General features: G+C 39.3%; 1 protein-coding gene across 2 annotated transcripts in view; it reads right to left on the bottom strand.

Annotated features, from left to right (window-relative positions):
• Positions 1–13,068, bottom strand: part of LOC117255746 (zeta-sarcoglycan) — a 458,822-nt gene that overhangs the window by 136,105 nt on the left and 309,649 nt on the right. For both annotated transcript variants that reach the window (XM_033624908.2, XM_033624907.2), the window contains exon 3: positions 3,614–3,715. In XM_033624908.2, coding sequence (XP_033480799.1) covers positions 3,614–3,715 — 102 coding nt within the window. The remainder of the gene's footprint in view (positions 1–3,613; positions 3,716–13,068) is intronic.

The following is a 13,068-nucleotide window of genomic DNA, read 5'->3' as shown; positions in this document are numbered from 1 at the left end:
TTAGGCTTCAGATTATATATCAATTATGAATCATGAATTATTCATTTGATCTAGCTCCAACAGACAGCGCATCAGAGAGAGAGAGGGAGTCTCTCTCTATAATATTCTAGAGGAATATTACACATGGCACATTGACACAACACCACTTTATCCTGTTAAAACAATACTCTTATTTGTCAAAATGTGTAGCCACACTGGGCTAGTGAAAGGGACTGGGTGTTTACTTAGGACTAAACTTTTAATTGAAGTTTTATGGTGATATACAGAACCTTTAAGGAGCATAAAATATCAGAAAAGGTTGCTTCATTTAAGCAGCTGTCCAGGACCATGAGACGATGGCCCTGATCAGGACTAATCTCAGCTGTAACTTTGGCCAGGTGCAGAGTCTCTCTGTGTTTTCTATGTGCCTATGAAAGGCTTTGCTGTGCTTAGTCTGGTGTTCCGAATTGTGATAAATACAAATGTGTATGTTGTCCACTAGGTAACAAATGATGTGAGGTGTAAAAACATTTGCATTTTAGAGAATTAACTCTGCTGATTTCCCTTTTCACAACCCTGATTTTTCTATATCTTCTTCTTCCCCCCTTTTCTTCTCTATGGTACTGTCTTTCAATGCCCCATCTCTCTACAGTATTTCTTCACAAAATAAGCAGTAGACTATTGTGTCCTCGGGAAGTTCAGTGGATACTTCTTATTCAGCATGCTCCCACCCCAGTTCAACCACACTTCACAGTAAAAGCGCAGCGACTGTCAATATCAAAATAAGAGCATGCCTGCTGTTTAGAAAATGTGAGGGCGACCTGCTGTTTGCTTTCATGTAAGAAGATAAGCTCTGCCTCATACACACACTCGAATGCTCTCAAACTTGCACATACACAAATATGCATTGGTTTCCACACAGGCACCAAACTTCAATATCTGCTCACAATAAAGTAAAAAAATGAAGTTTGGAAAGCAAAATATCAATAGATACTTAGACAGGCACATGCAACCCTCGCACAAATTTTCACACAGACCCAAAAACACAATGGTTGACAATCACACTTGACGGATACACACATACAGTATACAAAGACAGACAGGCGCACACTCGAGCTGTTATCACACAGCATAAAAGCACAATGTGATAAAAAAAGAGTAGTTTCTCATCTTTTTGTGTGCCACTCTTCCATCACTGTAACTACAGTGTAGACCCACCACAGAGGTTTCTATTCATAGATTTACTGGAACTATTACTTATGGTTTACTATCTAGCACTTATGCTCCCATCTGTCTTGTATTTAATAGTTTTTAGCAAATTTATTGTCACATCTTCAAGTTGTCTGAAGCAATGGTTTGGTTCTGTCCACGTTTTCAGGTGAGCAGTGCAGAGATCAGCCTCAACTTTATTTGGGTGAATATAGGCATTGCAAAGGGGTTAGATCACCAGCTGTCCATCATGATGCTGTTTCCAACATTAAAAAACCTAGGTATCCATAAACATCTATAAAAAACGTGGTCAGCAACAACCTTCACTATCATCATTATCATCATCATTGTCATTGTCATCATCAATCATCACATAATCACAACAACAATAACAACCAGCCAAGAGAGCAGCCTCAGTACTGAGGTGGACTCTTCCTCTGCCCTGCATTCAAGAGAGAAATGGCAGCAGGGAATGAAGGAGTTCTTATACATGTTCCTCTTAACAGGGGGAGATGATCTGCATGACATAAAAATAAAAGTTTCTGAAGACAGCTTGTGGTGATCAGACGTGACACACATTCACACAACCCTACTGTTGTGTCATGTTATTCTCAGTTAAATAATGTAATAGTTTAAAGCCAGACAGTTGCATTTGATTCACTGTCATCTGGAAAGAAATTCAATGTGATGTGACTGATTCATGTTTAATTATGTTGATGCAAGTGTGATCTAAATTTATGTCCCACTGGAAATACCTGTGTAGTGAGAGGCACTTCCTACATGGGCATACCATTAAAGTCCACTTTCAGATGATGGATAGTAAGATGGGAAGAAGGATATTGGCTCCAATTTCTCTGAAATTAGTGATATGAACACATCCTCCAATCACTGTAACCTGTTACTGCTGGAGTGCTCATTAGTTTTAAATTAATTCATTTGGTTTTAACAAGGATAGAGGGTGCCACATGCTGTATGATTGCTGTATGATTTGTCAGTACCTCCAGGATGTTGTGATCGCAACAATAACAAAAATTCAACCAATCTCCGAGATTTCTACATGACCTTGCAACTTTGTCCAACCACTGCAGCTTTTCTAAAACAGGTAAAATCTTATTTCATTGTAGATCTCTGTACAGTATATTGATTGGCTGAGGCCCTCCTTGCCCACATCTCTCTTTTTATAATGAGCCTACTGCTGCACTTGGGTCAGAGTGACACACATTGATAGGTATAACTGTTAGCATCAAACAGTACCCTTCATTTATTAATGAGTTTTTACAACAGAGTTGAGCCATTTTGGTGTTGGTGTGAGATTGTTGGGACAGTTTATGGCTCAATGTTTGTTGCTACTGCTGTGTGAGCTTTGAACACATAAGACCCTTTCACCTCCCTACCATCAGATATACATTTTAATTCTGTAGGAAACACTGAATGCTTATAATAATATGCTCATCAATCAGGCATTTTGAGCTGCAACTATCAGAAAACCATCCCACAAAGCCCTAGAGGGACTGATTTGTTATTTTTTGTTTCATAAAAAAGTTGGTCCAAAGACAGGAGGGATAGAACTTTTACAAGAAATGTCAGATTTTGATATTACACACATTTCTCTTCACCCTTTTTTTAGTTTTACAATAATGGAAAACAAAACCACACCTGAGTGGTGGACTACATCTTTCATAAATTTGCTGTCTATCAATTGTCAGATACCGTTCTATCCTACTCCCACACCATTAATCTCTTGCTGTGCAACTGAAATTCCACTCCCCGCCACGATACACACACACACACACACACACACACACACACAATGTGTTTGTGAGAGCATGAGCACAATTACACCCCTCACTCTGCTCACTACTTATACATATGAACACATATATGCACAAAGTCAAGCGCGCGCACACACACACACACACACACACACAGTGTCTCATGTATTGTCCTATATAGAGTGACATAGTGTCCGTGTTGCCTCAGATGACGGGATCAATGATGATTCTGTGTGATGAATGGTGATATGGAAGTGTGCTGGATTATATGCAGTGCCATAGCGTGTCACATACATGACAAATAGACCCTGACTGCTGGGGACAACATCTAATTTCTGTTCATTATAGGGGTTGGAGTGTAGGTGCTTACACACACACACACACACACACACACGCACACACACCCACACGTGTACATCCTCACCGCAAAACTTTACAGAGAATTCATGCAATATTCAGTACAACACATACTGAAAAAATAAAAGCAGTTTAACATGAAGAGACTGACTGATTGAATTGATTGAAGGATAACTATGATGATCCATGGGTATTTTGTTCTATATCGCAGCATGACCTTCTTATGAGCTATAGAAGCTACAGAAGCACACACAAACACACACACAAACACACAAACACATATCAACTTATCTTACCCTGCGAGACTGGATCTCTTTGACGTATAGAGGCAATAAGAATTCGGACACTCCCTCCAATCTGACACCTTCCTTGGTCACCCGCAGATTCCCCATGCCATCCTGAAAAGATGGAGATACATGCAGAGAGAGACAGAGAGCAGATCGGTGTTATTCACACAATAAATGACAAGTCAAGTGGAAACAGTCAAAATGATTTTGCCCGCAAATAGTTTCCTCATTTCCACGGAGTCAGAGAATCCACTGATTTGCTTTGCTCATCTATATTCTGATGAGTTTTCTGTAAGTCATATTTAGAAATGCATATATATTTATAACTGCATGAATATTATTACATTGCTGATACTTAGAGACGAGGCAGAAAACACCGGTAAGACACAGTTGCGATGTTAATCAGTTATTCACTCAAGTACACCTGAGGTTGGAGGTGAAACAGACTTGGAATCAGTTATAGAAGAAGCTACATTATGATTAATATATCTCTGGGGTTTTGTACAGCCTAAAATACATTTTGCAAGTTCTACTCCTGTGTGTGTCTGTGTGCGTGTGTGTGCATTAAATGCTCAGTTGTTTTCAAGCCAAACACGTGTTAAAAAATATCCTGTTTGGGTGCTTTTATAACAATATCCATCTCTTTTATTCTCATGTAAAATGATAACCTATCTTGAACCCAGGTGTGTGTATGTGTGTGTAAATATATGTGTCTTTATGCAAATAATTACCCAATCAAATGTTATTTGGGACAAACAGCTAACCCTGTCCATCAAATAAAGCCACACTTGACCATAAGCTTACGTCATGGGTCGGAGTTGTGTATTTGAATGTTAGTTGAAAATAAATGTACTCATTTAATCTGTCATTGTAACCATCAATGTGTGGGTGGAGGCCAACAGCCCCTTACAGCTCTGTATAGCTGCGTTTCCACCAAACACTTTCCATATAGTATCCTCAGAACCGAAAGTAACCTGTACAGAAACGTGTCTAAACTGTAGAACTAGTGTTTTTTTTTACACTGCAGTCAGGGCTTTTAAATGTAGGCAGGGTTAGCAGATGGTGATACAGTAGCATTCCTCTTCACTGACGATGCGGAAGAACGGCTGCACCTCGCCGATCCTACGTGGAGCGGGGTTTTATGACATTTTCAGCACAATAAGAACAGGCTGGAGTGTTTGGAGCAGAACAGGGGTGTAGTGCAAAGAAACAATGTTCTGCTGCCTCTCCATGTGAGGAAAAACAGTTTGCATATTCCCGATTAAGCACTTAAAGCAACCATCACTAAAGTGTATGTCATGTAAGAGAGCCAATGAAAACAAGCAAACATGCAAAATTTCACCTTGAAAAAGTTGCTGATAGCTGCCTACGGTAAACTTTACAGTGAATTTTATTATATTTTCTAAGTCTATAGCTTGCTGAACTGAACCTGACTGCCTGCTGGAAACAAGGCTTATCTCATCACAGCTCTGTATCATTTCACTGTGACTTTTAAGATAAAAATTTGTCAGTGCTACCTGGAATTGAAGCCAATTACAAAGTACAATTATAAAGTAAAAGTAAATAAACAATTAAAATGACAGAACCAGAGTAAGGACACAAAGTTGTCAAAACTCAACCCATCAGAGTATTGACCCATCAAAAGTGGCTTCATTTCAGAAAATTTAATTTTGGAACAATTTTACTGCTGTCTGTCCAATTCACATCTTACAGTAAGAAAATACAAAACGAATGGCGTTCCTCTTGCAAATGTGCCTTAACTAAATGTTGTCATGAATGTAAGTATTTAAGACATCTACACTATTTAATGTCTTAGGTTTAGACCATTTAAGACAGAGTTCAGAGCTTTTAAGGACCTCCAGATACTCAGCAGTAGTTTTTTTAAGATATTTTTGGGCATTTTTAGCCTTTATTTGACAGGACAGACAAGCGTGAAGGGGGGAGAGAGAGAGGAAGTGACATGCAGCAAAGGGCCGCAGGCTGGAGTCGAACCCGGGCCGCTGCGGCAACAGCCTTGTACATGAGGCGCCTGCTCTACCACTATGCCACCAATGCCCCGACTCAGCAGTAGTTAAAATGAGTCACTGATGAGCAGTGTTATATTGACCCATTGGTAGCTTTGTCACCTTCTACCTATGCCAATCCTCAATGCCTATGTGCAGTTTCACATAGATTGACCATGTCAGTGAGTAGAAAAACGTGGGACAGACAGAATGACATACTGAGGGCCGAATTCACAAAGAATGAACTGCGGCCACTGATAGCACTTGAATTGCACTTCACTTGCACCCGCAGTTTGCTCCGTCTTAACATCCTATTCACAAAGGATATTGCGCTAATGATATACCAGCGCAAACACGCCCACAAAGTTTGGCAGCTGAGTGCAGTTTGCCCCAGATTGCCCCTAATTGCAATTAGCCACATAGCAAAGTATAAATGCTGGCTTTGCGCGAAGAACACCGTGGCAGAACAATGGCAGACTTTGTTTGGCAAAGTACTGAATACTGTATACCCTCATGTAGTGATGTCTGCTGGTGAGTCAGTCTAACAGTGTCGGATGGGTTGAGGCTGTGGATTTGACCAAGTTTGACCACTTTATCACTATTCCCTCTCACTTGTAGCTGTTTTTTCGTTATCTTTTGAATTTAATATGAATTATGGAACCGTTTTTGTTCACGTTTGTTTCCCCCGTTTCGTAAAATAAATTACTTAAAGTTGCTTTTGAAGTGCGTGACAGAAGTGCGTTTTGAGAACGACCGCAGACTGTCACCTGTTCAACGCATAAATATCTTCGGATGCCATTAAAGTAATAATGATAATAATAATGTAATAATAATAATATAATAATAATGTCAAAATATTATTTACAGACTGATTTAACAGACGATCACTGCTGCCACGATCACTGGAAAGTCTGGGCGAGAGGCTTCCACAGAGGAGCGCCCAGTTTGTACCAGCTTTCTAAAGACGTTATTTACTTCACTCAAACTGCGTGTGGCTATTAGCGCTGGTGTTAGTGAATTAGACGTTGTTTATCAATGAGGCTCATTTGCATAGAAAGGGGCAATTTTTGTGCCAAATATATGCATATTACCTCATTTAAATACGTGCAAATAACACCGGAGCACCGAGACGCAATCTGCTTGGCAGCGCAGTTAGTGGAGCATTTCACCATCTGTGCGTGCTTTGTGAATTAGACGGTATCTGTTTGCTCCATTTTTACCGGTTTAGCGGCCACAAAAGCCATGCAATCCTTTTGTGAATTCGGCCCTGACAGTTTCCGTGATTATGTACAGTATACCATACCATGACTTAGTCATACCAAAAATTAGGAAAAAAAAAACCCAAACATTGGGCCACAGGGGGAGCCACAGCGATTGGTTGCATTTTAGCCATTTTTAAGCATTTTTCTGTTGTTATAGCGCCACCCAGTTGTCAATTAGAGTTAAACTTCTCCAGTCACCTTGAGGCGTCCTGTTCTACATATCTACCAAGTTAAGTAAAAATCGATATGGCGGTTAGGCCTAGACAAGAAATTAGCTCTCTACTGCCCCCATTTTGTTTGATGGGGTCAATAATGGAGGGGTCCCCTCAGATTATGTGTGGTCATATGCCTACAAAGTTGCGTGGTGATCGGTGAAACCCTTGAGATGTTGTACACCTTTATGTGATGAGCCACGCCCTCTGCAATATTCATTGCCTTATAGAAGCTCAGTTTTAGTAAGTTTTACAACTTTTGCCAAAAGGGAACTTGAGATATTGGTCCCTAGATTATGTTCACCGAGTTTCATACAGATCGGTCAAACTTCCTGGGAAGAGATCGATTTGAAGTGTTTTTCAAAAAATTCAAAATGGCAGAAAATCTATATAACCAGAAGTTATGGGTTCTTAGGGCAAATTTGTTCCTCATGAAGAGATGCATCTCTGTGCAAAGTTTCATGTCTCTGTGACTTATGGGGCATGAGATATGCCCATTCAAAATTTGCAATTTCAATCGGTTGCTATAGCGCCCCCCTTTGGCCAATTGATGTAATATTGCTTCATTCGCATCCTCCCATGACCCTCTACCACTGTGCCAAATTCTACATAGATTGACCAAGTCAGTCAGGAGAAAAACGTGGAACAGACACACAGACACACCCACAGACAGAGTTTTCGTCATTATAAAGTAAGATAAGATGAGAGATGGAAACATCAGGTATCCACACAGGTCTGCTTCATCCACAGTCAGATCCTTTTTCACAGAGAACATTCTTAACCGTCTACAAATATATTTTTTACGTAAGCATGTGATTATTAATATATGTATTCCACATCAAAGAGTATCATACAACAACCACTCAAAGAAAAAAAAACAAAACAGAAAGGACAGGCAACAGGAGGAAAATAACAAGTTACACTTGATGTACATGTTATGCTTGCTTTGATACCATTCAGCCACAACATATCCCAGGGGTCTTAGCCATCGGCACACTGTCAAAGCCTCATTAGAGCTGTAGTTTTGAAATCCTAACACAATTGTTGTTGTATCTTTGTCAGGGTGCTGAAATTTTAGAAAACCATTTAGCCTACAATTCAGAGAGAAAAAACCCAGGAACACATTTCAACTTGTCAGAAAGACAGATGTAAAAAACCCCTGCTGAGAAAACCAATCGAGTTACGGAAGAGACTGGAACAGGGGTTGGCTGGGGAAAGGGGGAGGATTTGGTTCTCAGCGGGGTGCCTCTTCAAACAAAGGTCAATGCACTAAAATCACAAATTACACAATTTGAAATAAAAGTCTTAGTTACATCAGACAAATCTGAAGCTCTGACAGGTTTTACATATGAGTTCATTTGTCTTTATTCTTTGGAGCTTTGGTCTCAATTTGCAATGACTCTGAATTATTAACAAATATCATTAATTTCCTTATTCATCAACACTCAAAGTAACCAAAATGAAAAAAGTGTGATGGTGAGGACTGAAACTGGTTTATTCTTTATCTTTTTTCTCAGCCTCATTGGATCACTGAATGGTCAAAAAAATACATGTTTAGACTAGAGCTGTCAAAATAGCACGTTAATTTCGATGACTTTATCACAGAAATAAAAATGTGTTAAAAAATTAACGCCGACTGATGGCATGGTGGCCTTTGACCTGGTGCGTCACTGAAGGCCACAGCAGACGAGACGATGCTGCTTGGCCCTGTGAATCAAACATTTACATTTAGGACGCATTGTAAGGTGGTACGTGATGTATGGTGGGAAGTGTCTTGTGACTTTGTTTGTAATGTAACTTAATGTTGGAGGAGCCAAAGACAATTTTCCACTAAGGTGGACAATAAAGTTAATCTAATCTAATCTAATTCACACTGGCGCTATTGGGTACACTTTAAACAAACCCTGGTCCGCTTCCACGGATAGTTTGGTTCGTTTGGGTAGAAAAAAACAAAGCCAACAGGGCGAAAATGTCTCGTGGGCAGACTGCATAAATTTGGTGTTGCTCCATTGCATTTGTGGTGACCAAGCCAGCTGAAGGGGATGGATTTCAGTTTTTTGTGGTAGAGGATAGGGGGACAATTTTGTCCAAAATCCAGCAGCTTTATGACAACTCCGCCAAAATTCATTTCAATTACAATTTTCAAAATAATTTCACAGCAAAAGTTGATGTATTCCATTAATTTAGATTTATTAATCACAGAGCATTTAATCAAATACTTAGTCACAAAAAAATAAAGGAAATTAAAATTCCAACCCTGCGGTTGTATGCCTCCACCAACCAGTCAAGTTGCATGCAGCTGACATGTCTGTCCAGACTCATACAATCTATGTAGTGAAGACTTTAAAGGAATTCAATAAAAGGTGGTGTGTGTTTTTAAGTAATATGGAAGTTATCACTGTATTGGCACACATGATTCCACTTAATAATTCTCAGTGAGTAACATGCTACCTTTACTTAGAGGCTATATTTACAGAGGACTAATAGAGAACTACATGAGTCATATGGTACAAGACAATACATAATATCAGCAAATCCAATAAGCCTGTAGTGGACTACAAGAGGAAGAGAGTAGAGCACAAGGCCGTAGCCATGACAGTTGACAGTGCTTCAAATATGGATGTTGCCGCAAAGAAGCTACGTACTCTAAAAGGCGATCTATACAATCATCACAGTTTTGAGATGGGCACTCAAAATTAGTGTCACCAATTCAGTGTCTGAGCAAATGTCTTCCCTTCTGTTCCTGAGTTATGATATTAAATAATGGCCAGAAAACATTATGGTGTCACAGAGTTATTGACCTTTGACCTTTTGGATATCCATTTTCACCCCTAATTATTTTATCGTAGTGTTTTGTTATAATTAGCATATAATTCTTGGGTTCTTGCCAAAACAGGTTTTGTGAAGTCACAGTGACCTTTGACCACCTTAATCTAATTAGCTAATCCTTCAGTCCAAATGGACATTTGTGCCAGATTTTAGGAAAGTCCCTTCAGGAGTTATTGAGATATCAACTACAAGAGAATGGGACAGATGTGAGGTCACAGTGACCTTGACTTTTGACCCCCAAATTTTAATCAGTTCATCCCTGCATTCAAGTGGATGTCTGTGCCAAATTTAAAGAAATAACCTGAAGGCATTCCTGAGATATTGTGTTAACGAGACTGGGACAGATGGCAGACAAACAGAGGGATGGGCGGAGAACCCAAAAGCAATAACTCTGGCCACGGCTGTCACCGTTGCGGAGGCATAGAAATATCAGTATGAGACAGTGAGCCCTGTAAACACATTTACATCCTGTGCTTTACATTACAGCACTGATCTGATCAGCTGACCAGCCTGATGTGATAAAAAATGGCTTTGTGTCGGTTTGTAATCACTAGTGTCACATTTTACAGATTCCACATGAGTGAATGCTTGAAAGATTGTTGGATCAGACTTACATGGTAAGATTAAATTCCTTTCAAACAGCCATGCAGGGTATTAGGATAGTGGGGGCTTTTACAGAGCGAAGAAGCAGCTACTGTACCATGTCAAATCTGTGCTTAGGAGAAGCAGCACTGCAACAGCTGCTGCGATCATGTGCTCGGTCAGATTTTGATGAGGCTTATGGGTATAGGAAACATATGTCTGTTGATAAACCAAATTCTTCAACAGAAGTTTCATAGACACTGATATTATTGCTTTATTTATATAATTAGCTGAGCTGATAACAGTTTAGCTGCATCAGCAACAGAATGGAGTTGGATGATGAACATTTAAGGCGAAAACCATGACAGTAAGACAGTTTAATGTTTTAGTTAACCAAAAGAGTACTGTGATATATTGTGGGTTACAAAACTGTAAACAATGTGAGTATAATAATCATAACCTTATTCTTAAAGGTATTAATAGAAACAAGCATGGCAGGTGCGTCCAGATTATTCTGAAATAACCTTACTGAGGTAAAACATTTTCAGGCTCAAGAAGTTGTTACCAGTATGAGAGAGTTATATTTGGGGGCAAAACCTCAAACAAACAATGTGGATTGAACCAATTTAGCCTTCAATTGGAGTAACTCTCCCACAGAATGTTTCGCTCGATGACAACAAATTAGTCTTGCTTCCCTGGTTCCCAGCTTTCTTTTCATGTTCACAAATATTGATGAAACTGTCGTGAAGATAGGAATTCTGTTCCGAGTGCTGCAGCGGATTATCATTAATTGTTAGGTGCAACAAACCAACAAAGCCTTTCAAATTAGAAATGTACTCAAGGCACGAGAGGGGAAAGGCAGCCAGGGAGAGAAAGACAATGAGGAGAGCAAAGGAGGAGATGGAAGAGAAGGCAAAGGAAGTACAGCTTGGGAAATACAAAACTTATGGAGGAGTAAATCACAAGTCTCTCACACCAACCTCTCCTCTTTTGTCTCTTTCCTAAAGGCATTTTACAAAAACAAAAATCCATATCATCTTGTAAGGAGAAAGCAGGAACAACATAAATGCCATACTAAAAAAATAAGCTAATGCATTTTCCTTCTGCTGCTATTGATATTGCATTGCACCTAGATGCGTGATGTGTATGCTTTTGTATTTCACTTTTTTTTTTTAAACTGTTAAGCTAAGAAAAAGTTTACTTCAACTTTTGTAAATATTTTCTTTCTTTGTAAATACTGTCTTTGTATTTCTTGGTTTCTTTTGGGTGTATGCATCTTGAGACAATTGGCTCATCTGATCAATTATTGGTAACACTCTCACAGTGCCACAGTAACTTGTAATTTGACTCCTGTCTTGACTGATGGTTGCAACCTGTGACTTTAATAAAAGATGTATTTCAGATTGTCACTCTAATGCTAATGCTAATGCTACTGATTTCTGGCAGTATCCTGAAGTTTACCACTTGATTTTGAATAACTCCCAAACTGGTTAGCTTTACATGCATGGGTTACTAGCGCCCAACAAATAAATCTTACTAAAAGCTATATGGGCTAAATGTAAAGCAAATTAATTTTTTTAAGAGAAACCAAAGTTTAAGACAATAGCAGTCACAACACTAAAACTGTGAATTCTCAAACAATAATATCAAATGCAAAATACTTTATTTGTGGATATTTGTGTGACCTCAACACAAAAGTTTGAATTAGAAACAGTTCAGGGTGATGGTTCTTCACATATGATCAGCATTGATCCATGCACCCTTGACATTTCTATGTGATTTTTAACAAAAAGCTAATCCTAACCCCATATATTGGTCTATATGTAATCCACTCACACGCGCAAACTTACAAATGGGAGCATAGCAAAAGCGGTAAGAGTGTCAGATCGATAACTTAAACCAGCCAGAGGTTTCCAGTGTTGTTGTCAGATCTATAGTCATTACACTGAATATACAGTGGAGCATGGAGCTTATTCAATAAGCCATAACACCACAGGCCTGGGGAATCACAAAGTCGTTCACTCACTGGAATATAAAAATACACAAATTTCAGTACACAAAAACACCAGTGTATACCTTCATATATAGAAACACAGATACTATTGTGGAACACACACACACACACACACACACACACACACACACACACTGGTGCACACACTGATGTTGAACACATCCACACATTCCCTACAATACCTCTCCAGCCCTCCCTCTCTCAGTCACACTCTCTGTCTCTCAATTCCAAAAACATGAAGACGCTGATGTTAAAATTAATCAGGTGGTTTTTATTCCACCTCACTGCTCCACCGTCCAACGCTGAAGTCACATTCTGATTGAACACAGCAGCTCTTCCTCTTTCGCTGCATCTTGCACACTGCTCATCTTTTTGTTTCATTTTCAATCCAGTATGCATTATTGGCATGAATGGTACATGAACATTATTGCCAAAGCCCTGAATACAATGGGAATTCATCAACAAACACAAGAAAATGAGGAAATCTTTCCATTCATTGTTCAGCTCTCTCTCTCTCTCTCTCTCCTTAAATCTGTTTGTCGAGTCTTGGTTTTGTCCCACT

Source organism: Epinephelus lanceolatus, chromosome 3, assembly GCF_041903045.1.
Source record: "Epinephelus lanceolatus isolate andai-2023 chromosome 3, ASM4190304v1, whole genome shotgun sequence".
Taxonomy (NCBI): domain Eukaryota; kingdom Metazoa; phylum Chordata; class Actinopteri; order Perciformes; family Serranidae; genus Epinephelus; species Epinephelus lanceolatus.
This window is presented reverse-complemented; position numbering and strand designations above follow the sequence as displayed.